The sequence below is a fragment of the Ostrea edulis genome, chromosome 9, assembly GCF_947568905.1.
Source record: "Ostrea edulis chromosome 9, xbOstEdul1.1, whole genome shotgun sequence".
Lineage (NCBI taxonomy): Eukaryota > Metazoa > Mollusca > Bivalvia > Ostreida > Ostreidae > Ostrea > Ostrea edulis.
In genome coordinates this window covers 70156480-70180531 of record NC_079172.1, presented here as the reverse complement: position 1 = coordinate 70180531, position 24052 = coordinate 70156480, and the positions used below count along the sequence as shown (strand labels likewise).

The 24052-nt window shown below is 35.3% G+C and overlaps 1 protein-coding gene and 1 long non-coding RNA gene across 7 annotated transcripts in view; one reads left to right on the top strand and one right to left on the bottom strand.

Moving 5' to 3' along the window:
* LOC125657579 (baculoviral IAP repeat-containing protein 7-B-like) overlaps positions 1–24052 on the bottom strand; it is a 35502-nt gene that overhangs the window by 7296 nt on the left and 4154 nt on the right. Inside the window, exons 2-6 of one of the 6 annotated variants that reach the window (XM_056150481.1) lie at positions 20906–20985; positions 5555–6168; positions 4439–4593; positions 642–690; positions 349–531 (exon numbers count right to left, since the gene is read on the bottom strand). In XM_056150481.1, coding sequence (XP_056006456.1) covers positions 349–531; positions 642–690; positions 4439–4593; positions 5555–6104 — 937 coding nt within the window. In that variant the 5' untranslated portion in view covers positions 6105–6168; positions 20906–20985. Of the gene's footprint in view, positions 1–348; positions 532–641; positions 691–4438; positions 4594–5554; positions 6169–6291; positions 6459–6934; positions 7905–20237; positions 20424–20905; positions 21129–24052 lie in introns of those variants that run through there. The other 5 variants (XM_048888244.2, XM_048888243.2, XM_048888241.2 and 2 more) reach the window with 5 other exon arrangements.
* Positions 12711–15298, top strand: LOC130050418 (uncharacterized). The gene is made up of 2 exons (XR_008798854.1): positions 12711–13980; positions 14449–15298. It is a non-coding gene; the product is annotated as an uncharacterized LOC130050418 (long non-coding RNA).

The window sequence follows — 24052 nt, the reverse complement described above, 5'->3', positions numbered from 1 at the left end:
TTAGAAATAGATATCATACTATTATTAGCACTGTAACATGGATAAAATTTGATAAAAATTACTAGTTCACAGAATTTACTGTTATGAATATTGAAGTTCAAGATAAAGAAAAATGTTATGTGACTCATATATATATTTGATATCAGATGTCCATGTGAAATTCATGTAATTTTCCAATAATGCCATTTATTGCCCAAAAGGGTCTTTAAAATAATTGATATCTCAATCATCCCTTCATTAATAAATTCCTCTCTCAGTACGGTTTTCGTAGAATTAGATTAATGTGAATGGGGAATACTGATACTTTTCAGTATGGCGCTCTCCAAAAATTTTTAATGTTCAACATACTTTTCTTTTCGCTCTCTGACATTTCCTCTACCGTCAAGGATTTGCTGGTTCCCGCTGCCGCCGACTCTGCAGCAGGCGCTTTACTGGTTCCCACTCCGGAGGCCCCTGAGGGACCAGCAGCTGCCACATCGGACACAGAGGAACCTGAGGGGTCATCCACCGTCTTCACAGTTGTCTCCTGGGCTGATTTAACAGAAAGCTTACATCAAATTCAACAATGGGAAAACCATGTGTGAAATATACACCAAGAGTGAATACATACATGTACATACATATCAACAAAATCTACATACCTATTGGGCCATGGCTAACTTCATCATCAATCTGCATTCTGTTCAGATCCTAATGAAGAGAGTAAGATGTATATAAAAATCTAAAATGCCTGGAGAGCAAGAATGGAATGAACTGCTGCCTACCCCTGTCTACCTGGGACTACTACAGCCATATAATGACCAAAACTGGACAGTGAGTGAGTGGAAATTAAACATGCACTACACAAATCTAGCATGATCATTTTGTTTGTAAAAAAAAATCTTAAAATAAGAAATGTACTTTACACACACACACATACACATATATGATAAATACAAGTGATTTATTTCTGGTTCGGTATCACTTTTAAAATGTAATATTTGGCTTCTTTATCTAATGCAATATAATACTTCTCAATCAAAGGTGGTCAAATTCACTTTTAAACTTTAACACTTTGCTTCTTTTATTTTTTGCAATTAAATGTTTCTCAATGAATGTTAAGTTTCGATCAATATACTGTAGTATAGGAGAGGAGAAAATCTATGGCTGGCCCTGGAATCAAACCTGGGAACCCTTCATTATTAGTCCAGTGCTCTAACTACTGAGCTATCTAGGCAAATATCCACGGTCCATAAAGCCCTATGTACTACATTCCTCCCTCCTTTAATTTGTCTTCACCTTCAAAGATACACACAACCCAGATTCTTTTTGTACCTGGCAGGACAACCTGCAGTGCAGGAGTGGTCAAGGGAGAGGAGAAAATCTATGGCTGGACCGGGAATCAAACCCGGGACCCCTGCATTACTAGCCAGGTGCTCTAACCATTGAGGTATCCAGGACCCCTGCATTACTAGCCAGGTGCTCTAACCACTGAGCTATCCAGAACCCCTGCATTACTAGCCAGGTGCTCTAACCACTGAGCTATCCAGGACCCCTGCATTACTAGCCAGGTGCTCTAACCACTGAGCTATCCAGGACCCCTGCATTACTAGCCAGGTGCTCTAACCACTGAGCTATCCAGGACCCCTGCATTACTAGCCAGGTGCTCTAACCACTGAGCTATCCGGGTCGATATCCACGATTTGTATTGCCCTAACTACAATGAGCTATCCGGGCCGGTACCCATGATTTGTATAGCCCTAACTACAATGAGATATCTGGGCCGGTACCCAGGATTTGTATAGCCCTAACTACAATGAGATATCCGGGCCGGTACCCATGATTTGTATAGCCCTAACTACAATACCAAAACTGCACAACACGAAGACCCGGCTTTCTCTTCCTGTTTTAATATATAAAGGCTACACTGTATAAAAGATAATTCTACTTTTCCCCCTCACAAAATATTGCAAGTTTCCATTCTAATTCAACATTTACCTCTTATCCCAGACAAATGAGCTTTAATTGATATTCATGGCTCATGTTGAAGGTTGTTTTTTCCTAAAGCAATACGAAGTACTCAATTAAGCCATTGTGGTTCCTGCAAAGCTATCTATATATACATGAATATCTATATATTCATGAATAACCCCAATGTTTTCCAGACAAGTAGTACTTGTGAAGCTTCAGTACCCTAGCACATTGATTGGAGCTTGTCTGAGGGAACATTGGTCACCATCATCACCATCCTCAACCTCTTCACAAAACACGACTTTCAAGTCTGGATTTACATATACAGTTTATAAATTATAATCATAGTCTATATTTATACCAATTAAGTTTGACACAAATTCTCTTAGCTAAATAGCAGAATGAGTGTGACAAAAAATTAAGTATGGACAGACTAACAAAGAGAATGAATATTACAGTTAGTGTAGTCCAGAGTAAAAATTAAACATGTCTGATTCACATCAATGCTTGTTAGTGTAGTCCAGAGTAAAAATTAAACATGTCTGATTCACATCAATGCTTGTTAGTGTAGTCCAGAGTAAAAATTAAACATGTCTGATTCACATCAATGCTTGTTAGTGTAGTCCAGAGTAAAAATTAAACATGTCTGATTCACATCAATGATTGTTAGTGTAGTCCAGAGTAAAAATTAACAAGTCTGATTCACATGAATGTTTGTTAGTGTAGTCCGGAGTAAAAATGAACATATCTAATTCACAAAAATGTTTGTAATATTTTCATCAGAATGATCCCATTCAACAGACACAGATATATAATCTCATTTTGTACATTTCCTTGTTCATGCATTTGCGGATTTCCCCCTGGTTTCAACCTATCTTTACCAAACTTTTATGAATATGCTACCTTCAATAAAAATCCAGGATCATTTAATTTTTTGTAATAGTTGCTGAAAGAGAATACCAAAGTCCTTGAGTGCAAGATTTCAACTGTAATTTCTGTCCAATTTCAGCAACAGCTTACTGCATCATTAAAATATATGGGTAAATCAGTTGGATTTCAAATTTCAAGGTCAAATGTAAAAGGTCAGGGTTATTGAAGGAGAAATTGTGAAATGTCCAACTGTGTGAATGCCTTTGTAGTTTTGTTTCAACAAAAACAATGTGGTATTTTTGTTCTAAATTCTGTTTCAATTCAAAATTGAAACTAAATTACCTAACAGAATTTGTAAATAATATCGTGATCAGAAAAGGTACATGATCAGTCATTAACTTTTACAATACATCAATTACTGAGAGCTTCCGACAATCAGTCTTAACATTTCCTGTTCCTGTTCTACCGTGACTCACTTTCAGTTGTTGGTTCATTGTGACCGTCTTACTAATCATCAGCAGACAAAGATCCTGAAAATCTTCATTTCCAGTCAGGTTTCACAAAACCAGTAGATATAACCTATTTTCAATTTCTGAAATTTTAGGATAGAACTGAAACTGATATTTTTACAATGAAATAGTGGTCAAGCATTGCTGTCATGTCACATGTATGTTAAATCATTTGCTGCTTTGTAATGGAGAATTTCTTTCAGGAAATCAGGAGGGGAAAATATCAGCAAAACTGTAAAAGCTTCATCACCATGGTTACCATGTACAATCATTAACTCATGAATTAATAAAGTTGTTTAATTTTCAGATTTTGTCATTATATGTACATAGGGGTGGGGGGTGGGTGGGGTGTTTCATTGAACATAATGAAAAATATCCTCCATAAATTATCCATTTTACAAGTTAAATTCAACACAGTTGTCTCCAGTTGGTTTCATCCCAGAAGATTTTTTATTTTTGAAAATTTCTGTAGTGATATCAACAACAGCTATATATATACTTTTTCATTTCCTGCTAAATGAATGAAAAGTCCACAGTATTTTCTTCACTTGTCAAATATTTTTTTTACCCAATTAGTGCAAAAAAAAATTATATATATATATATATATATATATATATATATATATATATATATATATATATATATATATATAATTTTTTTTTGCACTAATTGGGTAAAAAAAATATTTGACAAGTGAAGAAAATACTGTGGACTTTTCATTCATTTAGCAGGAAATGAAAAAGTTTAATCATTGAATGAATTAATTTGGATCTCTGTCCACAATTTCCCTATGCATTTTACATGGACCAACATATGCCAGAAAATTTCCTTAAACATTTGAACTGCCAATCGAAATCAAATTAGTGACAGTAAAGTACTTCCATTGAGTACTGTTTAAGTGAAGCATGAGCAAATAGCAATGGGCGGAAAGTAAGGACCATGAGTTATTGCTAGGTATAGCCATTTGCATTTTCCCTGATTTCAGTGACCATGAGGATAAAATTATCTCCATTATTCTAATCAGTCTGTTATTTGTAATACAAGGACGGTTCCTGCTGCCATGTTTGTAATTCATCGATTTGAAGTGAAACATATCTTGTATACCTACCGTCTGGACTTGTTGGATAAACTGGTCCCCTTTAGCTAGTTTAATCCAAGGGCAGTCTGGAAACCACTTAGCATGTTCCACCCAGGGGTCGTCTCCAGGTTCCCAATCCCACAGAATACCTCCGCAGTAAAAGCATTTACACTTGTCACCCTCGCCTGTAGCAGAAAATAAAATCTATCGTTTTGTTTCAAAATATGTTTCATTTCTTTCAAATGACTCCTTAAAAATGAAAGTCCTATGTCGCGGTTGACAATAGTGAGATTATCTGGTTGACAAGAGGCCCATGGGCCACATTGCTCACCTGAGTCACCTTGGCCCATATTAAGATTTTCCCTATATATATTTGCATGTAAAATTTTGATCCCTATTGTGGCCCCAACCTACCCCTGGGGGCCATGATTTTTATAAACTTGAATGTGCACTATGTCAGGAAGCTTCCATGTATACATGTAGTGGTTCTTAAGAAGATTTTTAAAGATTTTCCCTACATATTCACACGTAAAATTTTGATCCCTATTGTGGCCCTAACCTACCTCTGGGGGCTGTGATGTAAACAAACTTGAATCTGCACCATGTCAAGAAGCTTTCATGTAAATGCGAACATCTATGGCCCAATGGTTCTTGAGAATTAAACTTTTCCCTATATATATTCGCATGTAAAACTTTGATCCCCTATTGTGGCCCTAACCTACCCCCGGGGGTCATGGTTTTAACAAACTTGAATCTGCACTATGTCAGGAAGCTTTCATGTAAATTTCAACTCTTCTGCCCAAGTGGTTCTTGAAAAGAAGATTTGTAAATGACTCAACCCTATTTTTGCATTTTTGTGATTATCTCCCCTTTGATGGGGGCATGGCCCTTCATTTGAACAAAATTGAAAGCCCTTCACCCAAGGATGTTTTTGGCCAAGTTTGGTTGAAATTGGCATAGTGGTTCTGGAGAAGAAGTTGAAAATGTGAAAAGTTTACACACAGACGGACAGACGGTGAGCTAAATAAGATGCAGAATTTCTGATAAATTATGAAAATAGAAGTACCCTAAAACATACGCCCTTCTGTGGTTATTGTTAATATTCATTACATTATACATGTACTAGAAGTAATAGATATACATTACCGAGATAAAAAAATCCAGCTTTACATAGAACTTCTGGTCTTTGTGTTATCTGGGCAGGCCATCCTTGAAATGAAGTTTTTCTTGCAGATTCCATGGCAAAGTTATGAAATTTAGGTCGCGTAACTCCAGGTACATCATTAGGTCCAAGTGAGGACTCGTATCGAAAATTGAAATTTTCTCCAGAAGGCAATCTTGGACTGAAGTTAAAACTTGACAAACTATCTATATTTGGCGGCAAAGACCTTGGAGTATAACCATTGGTTACCACATTTTGCCTCACCCAGGGACAGTTCGGGAAATGCTGTCTGTGTTCTAGGGCCACGATATCCCCCGCGCACCAGCCACTGAGAATGCCCCCGCAGTGAGTGCACTGCACTTTGTCCTCCAGTCCAGTGTAATAAAACCCATCCTTGGCCAGATCCTGTGGGGTTACTGGCACATTGCCAGGCCAGCGCTGGTCAAATGTTCGTAATCGCTTACCAAAGTCGTTTCGGAGAGGTGCGAGCCGCTCATAAGGTGTCTGTGGTATGATGTCCATATTGCCGGGCATTTATCCCCAGGAATCGTATCCACACATCCTGTTCACTTCTGTCATCCTTTCTTGTTTATCGGTTCTGGTAAAATAAATAAAAATACACTGCATATATATATGTATTTGAAATTGCTATGATGTAGTTTTTTAGGCTACAAAATTTTTCGCATGAATCAAAGGATTTCCTAATACAAACAAGATTTACTTCCACTTCCACCAAACAAACTATATAAACATTCATTTATGTCATGCACAGTGCCATTTAAGGCAAAAGCATGCAATCTGATTGAAATAAATTAAGGAAATGCCATAACAGACACGTTTTTATCTAAAATTTCATAGTCTATTTTTAAAACCCAATTGGCATTGGAATCTTGTATGAAAGAATGATGAGGAAGATTAATCATTGTAACAGCTAGGGCTCTATAGGAGAGCACACATGTTTCAAGTCATTATACAGCAAGCATATAGCAGGGAAGAGCGTTGGTCAAATTGATTCATCTCCGAAACCTGATTTGGATGATTGAATCATCTACTAACTTTATCTCAATTTTTACACACTGGTCCAGGAATTGTACACGATTGAAATGTCACAAAAAAAGTTGCATTGTGAAGAAATGTTGCATGTCCGTAAACTTTGATTTCTTTGACTACATGAGAATGCTTACATTATAAATATGCATTGTAGGAAAATTTTTTTAACATTTTGATTCTTGAAAAAGATTTTCAGAGATTTTTCCTGTGTATATACAGTCAAAACTGCCATAGCGACCCACTGTATTAAGCGACTCACTGTCGTATGTGACCACAAAAAGTTCCCCCCCAAGACGTTACTCTATATATTGTACCTGTATTAAACGACCACCTGTCTGACGCGACCAACGACCATGATTTTCACAACCTTTTCGTGTATTTTAACGAAATTTTACCTCTATTTAACGACTGTACATTTTTCGATTACAACGTGATTACTACTTTCGATTTCGGTTGAGCCGACTATTCTGGGAATTATTGCCCCTAACACTTTCGTTTTCAAACGCACGACTATTCTGGGAATTATCGCCCCTAATACTTTCGTTTTAATACGCACAGTTTGTCGATGATCTTGATTAGTCGGCCATCTGAATAAATCATTATACCTAAGCTGTCAACATGCAGTGTCCTGTGTGGTTAATTAATAAAACCCGCATTGTTGTTTATTTAACAAAATCAAGGATCAGGGAATCAAGGCTGGTGTATTTGAAGGTGTGAATTTCGACAAACTTTAAGAAGTGCCGGGTTGGCTAGATCGGAAATGAAAATCTACCACTTGTTATAGTAAAAAATTTGCCCGATTGTGATATAAATCAGGTAAATATTGTGCTCAGGACTAAAATTTCCCGATTGCGATATAAATCAGGTAAATATTGTGCTCAGGACTAAAATTTTAAACGGAGTATTCACAGTTTTCCTTCATGAGATACTAAAGGTTTCCAGAATAATGACCGGAACTAGCGGCTCACTTCGACATGTCCCGAGTATTTGACATGTCCGAGTTCAAGAAAATTGCCTGCATTAGTTCTAAGCTTAAAATATTTGCTGTGCATATATACAATGGATATATAGTGATTTATTTAATGTTTCTCAAATTGAATAACATTTTTCCAGCACGTATTGTACAAAAGGAGACGCAACACTTCCACCATTTGTTTTCTTACCACAAGTGCTGCATTTTTTAGTTACACTGTACAAGTAGGCTATACATGAATACCCTTTACAACAAAGTGTTTATAAGTTTTAGAAAATTTACATGCAGTTCATCAATAATTTTTAAATCTCATGTAAATGTGCAATATGAAATGCATGAAAAGTTTATCATTCTTAAATAGATTAAATGTAATTTTGATGAATAAAAAATTATGGTACAACACATTGTATTCTAGATTTTAACTACAGTGTATTATTAATTTTATTTTACAACTATTAAAACCATACTTGATATTCTTAATGATAAATTCTAAATACATGTAGTCATTTACTCCATTGTATAAATTATTTGTGAAATTTTATCCATTAACTGCGGAAAATAGGCAACCTGTATTAAGAGACCACCTGTCATATGTGACCTTTTTTCCATTCTCCGTTGGACAGTCTCTTAATACAGGTTTGACTGTACATTGTATATATAACCAGGGGCCAAACTCCATATATCCATTATATCTCAAAGTTGATTTGCTAGAGTATTATTATATAAGCTTAGAAAACAGGGATACCTTGCTTCAGTATGAAATATTTTTAAAAATCCTCTACATTTCCTCCCTAAAGTTTATAGTGCACATCCTTGTTACATGGGAGTCTGGAAATGAATTTTTACAACTCCATGTTAGATCAAATTGTGACTCATTGACTTTAAACCTCTCTGAGAGGCTCTGCTGACAGAATAGGACTACACGATACCATGGTAACATTTCAACAGATTTTCAGGGTAGATATGGGAGTGGGGGTGACTTTTTTTAAAAATCTGAAAAACGATACTTTGTCTTGTACATGTGGTTGTGCTAAAATTGAAACGTTTGCCCTGAACTTAATCTCCATGGTTTGGCCATTTTTTCATACCTTTTACTCCTATTGAGATTTATTTGGCTGGTCTTGATTCAGAATTTTGTAGATTATCACGTATCTGGTGTTTCTCCAAGATCTGTGTCATTATAGTTCTACTCTAGTTAACCTAAGAGCTCATTCATCAAAACACTTGAATGACAATGAAGTTGAACATGATGAGCATACACTTAAAAAATCTGCAAGAGAATATATAAACATTTTATCTACACCTACCCATATTCTAAACATAGAGTCTAGAGAGGACAAAGAAAGAATTTCTATCATCATGACCATAATGGCAGACTTCCTTTTAAAATGTGAATGCAAATATAATAAATATCAACAATATTTGTATATTCCGTTTAAATTTGATTGCCTCGCTGGGTAGTCGGTCAATGTGTCAATAACTGCTGATCTCTAGATCGCGGGTTCGATTCCAGCAGGAGATTAAAAAAAAAATTCAGATTACTTTCCACTAGAAATTGGACTGAATGAAGTAAATCTGAAAGTTGTTTTAGTACACATCCTCTACTTTTCAACAATATCAAATTTCCTCTTCTTTAAAGATGGCCTCATGGATTGTCCAATTGTTGATATAAAGTGGCCAGGGGTTTCCAAGTTTTACCTTCTAACCAGCTGGTCTAATTAGGGTCTAACCAAGGTAAACATACAAAAAGGAAGAAAAACAAATACCATCAATCCTTCAGACCACTCCTGTATTTCTCCTTTCCAAAATTTCATAAATGTTTCAAATCAAAATTTAATGCATCCCAAGTTCCAGCTTGTAGTTTTTCAAACATGGACAAGAAATCCACACAATAGAAATAGACCCCCACTGTATATCAATAAACAGGAAACAAATTGTCTGGCCACTGTGGTTGACCAGCTGTGATCTGTCCACTCCTATATCACTACAAGGAAGGACAAGAAAAATTAAGATTGACTGATGGCCCTGGGCTACATAGAATTTGACATTTTGCCAGAGCTTTGTAAAGCATATTACTTGTAAGTACAGGTGTAATTATTTTCAGTCTTGTCAATTATGTCTTCAGGGATGTCTTCTATCTCAAATCACCTTCTGACAGTATAAATTGAAAAATTTAAACCACAATGACACCTCCATCCAGCAACAATAGACCTTAACAAAATTAGAAGATCTTAAGAATCTGTGAATAGGTAACTTAACATCCAGCAAAGCTGCATGGACCTTAACAAAATTAGAAGATCTTAAGAATCTGTGAATAGGTAACTTAACATCCATCAACACTGGACCTAACAAAATTAGAAGATCTTAAAATACTGTGAATGTATAATTAAATTTGTTGTATTCGATATTTAGTGGACATTATACTTTTGCTGGTTTAGTTAGCTTGAATCAGATTTAATGTTTTTTGCAGTTAACATTACTTCAAAACAACGCACATTTGTGATGTACTTGTTTTAAAGGTCTTCTCCATCAAAGACATTCAAAAGTCAAAAGAATACTCCGCAAAATGTAATTTATATGTTTACAGTAATTTCATCAATTCCAGCATATCCCAAACACAAAATCACTTCCAATATTGTTAAAAAGTCAGTAAGGAAAGTCAAAAACCGAGACCCTCACAAACCAAAACATAACAAGACTTCATCACAAATTCAGGAGGTATACAATTCACATTATATATACCTGGCAGGGTAGCATTGTTAATAAGGACATAAGAACAGGATTAATTAAGAAAGACAAAACACCCATTTGTCACACTAAAACCAATCTAGATATAGAGAAACCATCCGCATGAAGACACTGGACTAAGACTAGGAATGAGAGGAATGTAAAATTAACCCTCTTCTATTTATAAGTCAGAAACTGGGAAGCAGACCAAACAAAGAACAGCCTCCAGGTGTTGGTCAACAAAATAATGTCTATTCTCAGAATAAGATGGCATGATAAATATCAAACAATGATTTATGGCTAAGAATCAATCAAACTCCCATAATGGATAACATTAAACAATGATAATGGCAATAGATTAACCACAATCTTGCATAGACCACCCCTCTGAAAATACAGCAGGATATCCCAGGAAGTCCCGAGACAAAATCCCAGGATTTATCAGGATTGTCCTGAAAAGTCCTGCTTTTTTGAAACTGAGATTGACAAGGAATTAGAGGGACGGTATTGGCAGTGGGACATTTCAGGACTTTTAAGGATAATTTGAACACTTAAATTTGCCTTTTATAGTCCTGCAGTCTCACTTAATCCTGCAATCTGAAAGGGGAGAAAGTGGGATTATTCTGGACATGTCTTGGAAAGTCCCAGTAGACAGGACTGGGATTTTGCAGGATTTTATTGGATCTCCCTAAAAATCCTGCTTTTTGAGTTGATGCAGGACTCCTGGAAAGTCCCAATTTATCCTACTAACCTGTTTTGGTCTTACCCTACTGTGGAATAAAACTCGAGATCCAGGATATGTGATATCTTTTCTGTAAAAGTGGCAATTAAGAATGAAATTATGAATCAAAATGATCATCTGATAATAAAATTTATTTAACATACATATACATAAATTTCAGCAATACTTATATGAACTTCCAAAGCAAGTACTTTGAAAAGTTCATTTAAATTATGGCTGGGGTGAGCTAAAAAACACTATTTCTTACGTAAACAAATAATTAAACAAGAGGTCCATGGGCCACATCGCTCACCTTAGTCATCTTGGTCCATATTTAAAGATTTCCCATATACTTGTATGTAAAACTTTTGTCCCTTTAATGTGGCCAAAACCTACCCTTGGGGGCCACGATTCAGGGTTGTCACTAGAAAATATTGAAGACGAGTCCCGGTATCATGGTTTGTAAGCAGCTTGAGTCCCATGAAAATTTGACAAGTCCCATGAAAGTTGAATTAAAGAGTCATTTAGATTTTTCCTACACCTTTATTTATACCGAGTGAACACAAGCTAATGTCGTACCTCTGTTCACTTTCATCTTCAACAAATGGCAAAAATCAGTTAATTTTTGCCAAGCCCATGGCATAACAGTGCAGTGATCACTTTGTACACATGAAATTAAAAGTAATCATTCACGACTCGGTCTCATACAACTAATTGCCCATTGCAAACAGAATTACTTCCCCGAATCCTCTATCATCGTTACAACCCTATTCAGTATTAAACAAAATTTTAATTAAATAATTATTGTGATAAAATAGATGCGTACTAATTTTGTTTGTAAAATGATGTAAAATCTACCAAAGTTTACAAACTACGCTACTTTCAATTCCAATAAAAATGGCTACCGGAAGACAAACATTTATAATTAAATATAGATCCTGATTTGTAAAAAAAAAAAGAAAAAGAAACATATAAATAACTGCCTGTGAGTGGCAAAATGTTTTTTACTTTGTATCTAAATTTCAATATTATATTCTAATTTGCACCTAATTGACTGCACTAAACAAACAAGTCGGATTGGGACACTGTGAACTCGGTGGTATCATCTCGGTTCACATTAGAGCGTAACGTTTTACCTAGATTTTTTCCTATGAGTTTTAATTAATACACAAATCAGGGCTTCTAAGTAAAATTATGATTTTTACTCAGAGTCCGAGACACGTCTGCGGGACTCGCCATATCAGACAAACCCCAATGAAATTTCTGTGATCCTATTCTTGCATTAGTGACAACCCTGTGAATTATACAAACTTGAGTCTACACTATGTCGGAAAGCTTTCATGTAAATCTCAGCTTTTCTGGCCAAGTGTTTCTTGAGAAGACAATTTTCATAAAGATTTTCCCTGTATATTTGTAAATAAAACTTTGATCCCCTATTGAGACCCAATCCAACCCCCCCCCCCCCCCCCCCCCCCCCCCCCCCAGGTCATTGGTTTTAACAAACTTGAATCTGTACTATGTCAGGAGGCTTTCATGTAAATTTCAGCTTCTCTGTCCCAGTGGTTCTTGAGAAGATTTTTGAATGACCCCACCGTATTTTTGTGATTATCTCCCCTTTGAAGGGGCATGGCCCTTCATTTGAACAAATTTGAAAGCCTTTCACCCAAGGGTGCTTTGTGTCACTTAGTTTGGTTGAAATTGACCCAGTGGTTTTGGAGAAGATGAAAATGTGAAAAGTTTTCGCCGACGACAGACAACGAACAAATTTTGATCAGAAAAGCTCACTTGAACCTTTGGCCCAGGTGAGCTAAAAAAAAATTTTAAAATAGGTATTATCAAATTGTCCCTGAAGTTGAATTTTGTTTATCTTGATGTCACGGGTAACCTGGTTCAAAGATCTATTTCTTCGACTCGTGGGTGGGGGAAGGTGGCTCCAGACCTAAACAACTTGAGACGGTCTCTCATCTTGTTTCTAACTTCTTTGAGGGCCATCTCTGGATTTTTCTTTGGTACAGAGGCTTAAAAGATAGCATAATGAATTATTTGAGAGGTTGCATAACAGGTTTTGTAAATGAACATCATGCAAAATTTAAAATATCTATGTCTTGAACTTGTATATATGCACCTTCTGCATCGTCTTCCCTTTTATCTAAGCCATCTTTGGTCTCACGGGCGTTTTCCTGTCACACTGCATGATGTCGGTTCATCCACTGAAAACAGTGCCTTATTAAAAGTCACTTGATGATATTCTAAATTCATAACTATCTCTTCAAGTCCATGCTACAATGAAAGAGAACATGTACTAGATAAAAATATTGGAAACAGGATGATAATTTGTTAAGGTGTGACAATTCCACTAGACTACCAAAAAAGACGAATTATTACAAACCAAAAGTAAAAATACTAACCAGCAACGCCGTGTATTTTGAACAACTAGGCCTATCCCCCAGTTTCTGAGTGTAAGGTGAATCCTATATTCCTATCTGGAATCCATTCCATGCTTGATTGCATACTGATTCTGTTGAATGTTCTCCATCCTTGCGAATATTTCCCTGACTTCGCGCCCAGAAAGGAACATTGAAAAAAAAGCGCTTTGATCACTTGCGTGAACGTCAGGTCGTACACTGACTGACTCGTCCCCAGGTCAACACGTAACCAAAAGACGATCAGTAAAAAGTTATACAATCAACCAGTGGAAACCCAGTGTATAAGACTTCATATATATACATATGATATATTTTATACATGATATATCTTATATCGAATTAGAACGGGGAGAAGAAAAAAACACGACAAGCTTCGTACATTGTACAAGTTGACCGAAACGACATCACCGGAAGTTACAACTTTCAAAGAAGTCATTTATGATTTAAAGATTTGTGAATGGAAATCAATAACATCGGAATGAAAAAGGACTACGGGGTAACGGATGACACTCTGTAAGTACCATATGCTTATTTTGTTTACGTTTGTAAATGATTACATGCATTGGAAAAATACACGCTTGATCGCTGGACCACTCGAAATTCCTCGATACAATCATTCTATTTACAGCTTAACATATCAAAACAAACTACTCTTTTTTTAACGTAAACCATTGACTGGTTCGATCTAGATGGAAAGGGTATAATCACCAGAACATTGTATCATGGATATCCATCATTATGATTCTGTTTCGATCAGTTGACCTTGTTCTGTAATTATTACTGCTTCGTAAAATAACTACGGACAGTACGGTTACAAAATTTAGCATGGCAAGCTGATTGTATCCATCAGTGATAATTTATTGCTAATTGCACCTCAAAACATTGATGTGTCAAAGAAAATTTTCTAAATATAAAATTTTTAATCAGTGTCTTGAAAATTAAGTTTCTTCATTAATAATTTGTAATTAATTATTATTGCAGGAGATTGAGAACCCAAAAGGTACATGCTGTGCAAGAAAGATGTAAACATGCGAATTCCTAAATGTACTAAATATTAAAACATCAACTGCAATCTTCAGTGGTGACATCCAAAAGTTGATATGCCATTGGTACTTCAAGTGATACGACTGTGACATTGGAAAATCCTTTTAACTTATCATCACTTGAGCTTGAATTGCAATCCTTTTGATACAGACATTTTCTTAAGTTCAGTTTCGAACATTAATGCCGCTGTGTCATCTCTGGAAATGGAAAAGCCTACCACAGAATCTGATGAATTTTTGAACATTCTTTCACAAAAAGGGATCTTCTTTATTTTGAAGAAGGTAGCCCAGGAACTGGAAATCTGTTATCAAAATGATCTTAATAATACACTGGACAATATTCTAACCTAAAAAAAAACATGACAAACCCGATTGAACTCCTGTGATGAAGCATCTCAAAACTCAAATTATGGTAGTCTTTCAAGTGACATTGAGGATTTCAATAGCGCATTTGACAGTAAAGTGATTTTTATTCAAGTTCAGATTGTTGTCATTATAAATTTATAAGAAGTGTTCTCATAGCCAACATTTTTCAAGTCTACTTTTGATGAAATATAGTCTTTTCTATTACAACTTATTATGACATGATTGTTGTATACATAAATGTTCTTATCCACGAATCATTCACTGTTCTTATAGGTTTTTTTTAGCCTGAACTATGTAGCAATGACATGTCAAGGTAATCCAGAAAATGTAAAATCTTTTCTTTGATATGACAAGGATTTAATTTTGTAACAATTAATATCTAAAAGTCCTGTAACCCTCATTAAAGTCCTTTATAATCTGACTTCACTGGTTGTAAGATTTTGAGGGTAATTGCAAGACTTCTCTCTTTGCATACTTTTAATACGAAGTCCTGGAAAGCAATGTAAAGTCTTGCATTATCTTGAATGTATCAAGTATGAGATTTTTAGGGAATTTCTGGGACGATGTTTTCGTCTTCATTTTATAATAAAGTCCTGAAAAACACAAGAATGTCCTAGAAAAACCTGCTGCTATGAGAGTGGGACTTTGTAAGACATTTAGGTAATAAATATGTCCTAGAAATTCTTGCAAAGTCACTCTTGATGTAAGTGGGATATTCCAGGACAAATGCAGAAACATGAAGTCCTGTATTATCCCACTGCATTAGGACATGGGAGAAGTGGGACTTCACAAGGAAGTCCCAGGACTTCCAGGGATATCCTTCAATTAAGCAAAAAAGTGGGATTTATTTTCAGAGGGGCACCTTGTAACTTCACAGGACACGCCCTGGACTGGAATTCACAGAGGAAAGAGGGTGTCCAGTAGCAACCTGGCGACAGACCCTAGACACAGATCAATCCTAATGGGAGGGGTGTCATGTGTGTGTGTGGGGGGGGGGGGGGGTGTCATGTGGGGGGGGGGGTGTGTGTGGAGGGGGTGGGGGTGTCAAACATATTTTTCGGATAAAGAAAACTTTACTATGGAAAGTTATATATTTTTAGAATCCCTAAAATTAAGAAAAACTCTATGTAGATTCCGAATTAGTGCACATATGACCTTCGAATTGAAAGAGGAAGATATGAATTTACAAAAACCAATTCTGGCCAGAAGATTTCTTTAGAAAGAAACAAAAGAATTTGCGAATTATGTAACCTTAATTGTGTAGAAGATGAATTTCATTTCCTTACTGATTGTCCATTCTATGTTGAAGAGAGAAATATGTTTTTAATGGTCTATACAAGCTCAACAAAATTTTTATCTATCTAACAAATAAGGACAAAGTACGCTTGGGGCCAAATTTGGCCCCGCGTCCAAATTGAATGATATTCCTCAAATTCTTTCATATGGTGTATACTTCCATAAAATGGTTATGATGTCTTCGTAAAAAGCTTTACTTGTGTATAATACATATGTAAGTACAGTATAGTTTACGATAGCGATAATTGCGTTGATATCATTGCGTATCTATATCAAACATAACACGAGTAAAATTGGAATCGGAAATATCTGTGTCTACGATTCCAATTCTCTGATTACACACTATCTTCTTCAATGCAAACTACGTAAGAGTCTTATAAAAATTAATATGCTGTACATATGCATATCATTTATTCATTAAACTTGTGTATATGAACACCACCAACGTTGAAATTTGTATTACAGATGAACGCGGGAAATGGTTAAACGTTAAATTTAATAGTCTGCTCATTTACCAACCAAGTCGAAATTTTGCTCATTACGGACTTTCAACATGATTAATTTGTACACAAACTATCTTTGTGGTTGTTGCATGTGCTCTATCTTAAAAATGGTTTCAAAGGCATAAAAAACGGCTAATTTCGGCGATTTCGGTAAATCATGTCAATTGGAGATAAGGAAAATGACGTCACAGAACATATTACGTCACTAATTTCCACATGTATCATCTGGGCCAATGCCCTAGTGCATAATCATAATGATTAAACTAAGTGAAACCACATTTTAAATTTATCCTAATTTTGTGGCGAAATTTGGGCCTTAATGTACCATGCTCTTTACTTGGTTGATGATTAATGAAGACAAACCAGTAATTGTCAAATTGAGTGAATATTTAGTGCAAACTTTCAGAAAAAGACGTGGTGCTTTAAAACTGCAAAAATCATTATAGTTTATTATTCATATGTTGGTATAATACTGATACTGTCCATTTACTTGTGTATACACATGGTTAGCAATTCATATATGTATGTACTTGTTTCCCCAACATGCTGCATCCACATGCAGTTTGCAGTCTATGTAACCTGTAGTTAATGTTGTAAACTTTCTTTCTTTTTTTGAATTTCCTTCTTTATAAACTGTCTTACTGTTATGCCCTCTGGGCCCAAAATTGGAATAAACTTATCTTATCATACCACCCAAGACTGAAATAAATGGAAAACTGCATGTTGTCCTAAACCCCTCCAAGAGTAGTAAAGAAGACTAATTAAGGGGCGTGCTCAAAAGTTCAATGTCTGACAAAATATTAAATTCACACAGTTTTCACCAAGACACCCTCCCCTTATAAAACTAAATATGATGAATGTTGAAACTAATGTATTAACAAGTAAAAACATGCGAGCAGGGCTTGAAGTTAACTTTTTATGTCACCAGTCCAGCTGGACTGATGGGGTATAATTTCAACCAGTCCGCAGAAAAATTTACCAGTCAAACAGAGCTTTCCAGAAATAATTAAACATATTTCGTTAATGTTATTAATTAAAAATGAAATTTAACTCAATATGCCTCTCAGACAATATTGTAACACTTAAATGTGGGATTTATATTTACAAATCAGTTTCGTCCGATATCTACAGATCGAAGCATGCCAAATGTGCATAAAATTTCATATTAAGTATATTTTTCAAAATGATGTTGTTGTCGGTTCCTTTTTATTTCATTTTTTTATTTATTTTATGCTTTAGAAAATTAGCCAGTCCCATCAGACTGACTAAAACAAATGCCAGTCAGTCCGCCAGACTTTTAACCAGTCACAGACTGACGGGCATGTTAATTTCGAGCCCTGTACGAGTATAAATAACACTGTTTACCTTATCTACTGTTATTCACAAATGAAAGTGTACATTAAAACTATCAAATGTTTATTAAAATGATGTAATATTTAATATTTATTATGTGGTTTTTAAGTCGCTGGTCTTTTATCTCTTTCCACTAAATTAATGTAATCGATGACAGAAACTTACTGGAGATTTTATCCCCCCTCCCCCTAACCATATGAATTTAGATTTTTATCCGACATCGATCTTTTGATCTCGACCCTAATTTTTGTTTGTTTGTGTTACATCTTTTTGTGAGAATTTTTCACTTAAGAATGTACCTATAGCCACAAATTTAGACTTATGCATGGTGTTCAGGACCAAAACAGACCTATACATGGTGTGCAGGGCCAAAACAGTAAGGGCACTTTAATTAACATGCCAACACCTACCTCAGTACCCACAAAACTCACAAATTTATCAAAGCAGTCACAACCTATTTTTTTTGTCCTAAGCTTGAAGGCCAAGGCAGAAGCTAGACTAGAACCCATGACCTTCGGATCACAAAGCAACAATGACAGACCGGTGACTAGAGTAGATATGTACATTGTATATGTATACAAAATAAAACAAAGTTTAAGTGTTTCCAAAACAATATCATATCTCATTCTGACAGTCATACACAGATGCCTTACTTCATGACAAATCTAATTAATACATATCCAGTTTGTTTCACTTACATACAAATCTAATTAATACATATCCAGTTTGTTTCACTTACATACAAGTATTAGGGGTCTATATCTATATGTTATGTCAGTCAAGTGATCGATCTCCTTAATCCTACCTCTGAAACCCTTTAAGCAAAACGAAATATAGTTTACTCATCAGTCAAGTGGACCAGTACAGTTGCTCATTTGTCATATTTTTAATTCAATTACTTATTTATGATATTTAGCTTCTACATTTAGACAAGATATTGTTCCATGTTGGTCACAAATGTAAGTCATTTAAGAAGAACAAAAAGGAATCATTTTTAGACATCTGTAGAATATAGATTACTCGAAATGTGATAAATTCCTGTAAAACCTTAGAAGCACATTCAATATTGCATTTAGGTTTTAAAATGATCATTTATTTCTAGACTCTAGATGATAAACATTCTTCAACAAGATGCTGATATAAAATTTACAGTAAATTATGTCACGGCCAACGACTTATATCAGCTGATACCCCTGAACAAATACACTTATAAAACATGATAAAATTGGTTATTATGTTACAAATCTTTTCACCTACTTGAGAATTATACTTTTAAAAAGTCTTATTTCCAAAATGTCATTTACATAAATAAAACGTCAGCTATATGCTACATTTAAGTATCGCATTTCATATATGAAAGTTCATGAGGGTATGAACTTCAACATTTAACACTAGCATACTTTAGGAAGTGCACATTTTCAGAATTTAAGTTTAAATTTCTAATTTATATCATATTCTACTTTCATTTCTGCAGCAATTCCCAATTCTATATATATATATATATATATATATATATATATATATATACCACCACCATTTTTATCACCCAGTACAATAGTGTATCACTCTTATCACCAATGTAGTTTATCGATACTTGTGGTTTTTGCGTGTTATTTGTTTATGTAATATATCTCTTGATAAAGACGCGGGTTGCGTCGAATATTTGAGTTTTAAATAACCAACAGTGTCGTGGCCTTTTCAGTTCTTATATATATATATATACACTAGTACATTGTTTAAAACTCCAACGCATTCGTAAAGAAATGGCTATCATTACAATTTGTAGAGACATCAGGGGCAAAAATATTGGAAATGTAAATGTTCAAGTAAGTATATTACGGAAATCGTTATTAATATTCGAATATTAGTTATCCTAAACAATCAAACCAATTGACAAAAATCATTATAGGCCTAGCAACCAATTTTATAAAGAATAAAATGCACACGAGTAAAGAACCCTGTAATGAGCTTTGCTACGCTTGCCGAGGTCTTTCTTCTCTTGGAATTTTTCTTGATTTATATTGATAAAATTGTCGACAACAGTCTGGCAAACTTTCAGTTGGGCACGGTAAGGGGCGTGGTTTGCAAAATTAAAATAATTATGATGGATGAAACAAGTTTTCAAGCTTCTCTAAGATAATTTTCTGATAACATAATGCATAAAAACTTACACATATTCTATCTAATCCTGATTACAAAATACACAAACCTGAACTTCGAACCCGACAAGTTTTCAAGGTACCGAGTCAATCTCTCACCAGAGGGCGTTACGCTACACTCCACAACAAAACAACAATATTTATTTCCAGTCATCATCCCGGACTCGGGACCATTCTCTCACCAGAGGGCGCGTTACGCAAGCTTCACATACACCTCTGTCAACGCTTGGAATGACGTGACAATATAATCACATGATATAAACAATCATTTTACTTTGGCTGGTAAAGATTTGCCACCACCCTTTCTCTAAATTAATCAAAATCAATTATAATGCAGATACACGCATATGAAAATGGTGAACATTGAAATTGAATGGTCAAATTCTTTAACGTCATTGGGTGCCGAAGTTTGTCCCCACCAATATTGAAAACTAAAATGTGTCAACAATACGCTTGTTCATTTTCCAGTTAAATATGTAACAAGAACTGGACAACGTAATTAAATTAAACACTCTTTACGTGTCTTATTAACTTACGGCTAACAACCCCATGCAATATCAATTTTATTGATCCTTCCACGATATAATGTATAAATTACATTTAACTTCTTAGTATGTAATACATGTACATTGCTGTTAGATTATTTTGAGTTTGTAACAAAGTGATATATCATATTATAAATATCAATGATAAATACCGCCTTATTACCAGCCCTCACCTGAATGCGGATGTTTCCATCTCAGTCCGGTTCTTTTATCAATATCCCAATGAGCTGCGATGTCCCGAGGGGAAAATGGGCTTAAAAAGCGTTTATCAGATTAATTTGTTTAATCAGACAAAATAACTAGAAATAAGGATGTCTTATGATTATCAACAGGGCACAATACATAAAGGTTATAAATGTTTTATGCATAAACAAGGCAAAAACAAAAACCGGAAATGCGTTTTCTTCGTAAATTTTCGGGACTACTTTTACACCCTAAAGAATAAATAAAAGCCATTTATTAAACATATAGGCAATTTTCATACACCAAATTCACAATGAAGACACTTGGTGATTGTCTTAAAACACATTTAGTAAGATATTTAAAGAAACACTAACATAAAACGTTAAATCGGCGAATACCAATATCGGACATCGCCAATCTCTCATACAGAGTTGTCGATCCTTACAGTGCTCATTGTAGTATGAGAGATAGGGACATCGCGGGACATATGTCCCGGACTACATTTACACCCACCCGTCGGGAAGCTTTCAAATAAATTTCAACTTTTCTGGTTTGGGCAGATTTTAACAAAGCTGAATCTGCACTACGTCGGGAAGCTTTCAAATACATTTCAACTTTTCTGGCTTGGGCACAGTGGTTCTTGACTGACTTGAGAAGAAGATTTTAAAAGATTTCCCCATTATATTTGCATGTAAAACTTTGATTCCATATTGTGGCCTCACCTTAAACACCCCCCCCCCCCATTTGAATCTCCTTCACCCAATGATGCTTTTTACCAAGTTTGGCTGAAATTTGTCCTGTGGTTCTGGAGAAGAAGTCGAAAAATTTACAGACAGAGGGACAACAGGTGATCAGAAAAGTTCACTTAACCTTTCAGATCAGGTGAGCGCAAAAAGGGGTCCATGGGCCACATCGCTCACCTGAAGCACCTTGACCCATGTTTAAAGATTTTCCCTACATATTCGCATGTAAAACTTTGATCCCCATTGTGGTCTCAACCTACCCACCCGGGGGCATGAATTTTACAAACTTGAATCTGCACTATGTCAGGAAGACTCCATGTAAATGTAAACTTCTCTGGACCTATGGTTCTTGAGAAGATTTTCTCTATACATTTGTATGTAAAACTTTGATCCCCTATTGTGGCCCATCCTACTCCCCAGGGGGGGGGGGGGTGTTAACAAACTTGAATTTGCACTATGTCAGGAATTTAGCTTTTACGTAAATGTAAACCTCTCTGGCCCAATAAAGATTTTCCCTATATATTTGTATGTAAAACTTTTATCCCTATTGTGGCCCCACCCTACACCCGGGGGCCATGATTTTTACAAACTTGAATCTGTATTACGTCAGGAAGCTTTCGTGTAAATGTAAACTTTTCTGGCCCAATGGCTTGAGAAGAAGATTTTTAAAGATCTCCCCTATATATTTGTATGTAAAACTTTGAACCCCTATTGTGTCTCCACCCAACCAACGGGGGCAATGATTTTTACAAACTTGAATCTGCACTATGTCAGAGAGCTTTCATGCAAGTGTAAACTTTTCTGACTCAGTGGTTCTTAAGAAGATGTTTAAATATTTTTCCTATATATTTCTATGTAAAACTTTGATCCCCTATTGTGGCCCATCCCCGGGGGCCATAATCTGAACAAACTTGAATCTACTATACCAGGAAGCTTTCAAGTAAATCTCCACTCTTATGGCCCAGTCATGAGTGGGTTTTTTAGAAGAACACTTTTAGATATTTTCCCTATATATACACATATAAAAAAGTTAGGTCACCTATTGTTGCCCACCCTACCCCCGGGAATCATGATTTTAACAAACTTAATCAAGAAGCTTTCGTGTAAATTTCAGCTTGTCTGGCCCACTGGTTCTTGAGAAGAAGATGACCCCACCCAATTTTTTTTTTTTTTTTTTTTTTTTACATTTTTGTGATTATCTCCCCTCTGAAGGTGGAATGGCCCTTTATTTGCACTAACTTGAACCCCCTTCACCCAAGGATGATCTGTACCAAGTTTGGTTGAAATTGGCCCATTAGTTCTTAGATTTTCCTATATACAACTGTACATAGATAAGATAAGATAAGTTTATTCCAATTTTGGGCCCGGAGGGCATAACAGTAAGACAGTTTATAAAGAAGGAAATTCAAAAAAGAAAGAAAGTTTACAACATTAACTACAGGTTACATAGACTGCAAACTGTATGTGGATGCAGCATGTTGGGGAAACAAGTACATACATATATGAATTGCTAATCATGTGTATACACTTGTAAGTAAATGGACAGTATCAGTAATATATCAACATATGAATAATAAACTATAATGATTTTTGCAGTTTTAAGGTATCACTTTTTTTTCTGAAAGTTTGCACTAAATATTCACTCAATTTGACAATTACTGGTTTGTCTTCATTAATCATCAACCAAGTAAATTTGTCCTTATTTGTTAGATAGATAAAAAAAATTGTTGAGCTTGTATATACCATTAAAAACATATTTCTCTCTTCAACATAGAATGGACAGTCAGTAAGGAAATGAAATTCATCTTCTACACAATTAAGATTACATAATTCGCAAATTCTTTTGTTTCTTTCTAAAGAAATCTTCTGGCCAGAATTGGTTTTTGTAAATTCATATCTTCCTCTTTCAATTCGAAAGTCGTGTGCACTAATTCGAAATCTACATAGAGTTTTTCTTAATTCTAGAGATTTTAATTGGTGGATCGATAAATTTGATGTCTTTATAAAGTTTGAATGAGGCCTTAAGAGCTTTATTGTATAGATCAGATTTTTTTGCTTCCTTGAATGAACCACAGGAGGATAATATTACTCCTAGATATTTATATTTGTTTGTACATTCAATACATATGTTACCGAACACAAAATTTTCTTTAATTAGGTGTCCGCTTTTATTAAAAATGTACATGTACATGTATCAGTATGTAAAACTTTGATTCCCTATTGTAGCCACACCCTACCCCGGGGGCCATGATGTGAACAAACTTGAACCTAATTTATACCAAGAAGCTTTCAGGTAAATCTCCACTCTTATGGTCCAGTGGTTCTTGCGAAGAAGAGTTTCAAAGATTTCCCCTATATATTCGCATGTAAAAATTTGATCCCCTTTTGTGGCTC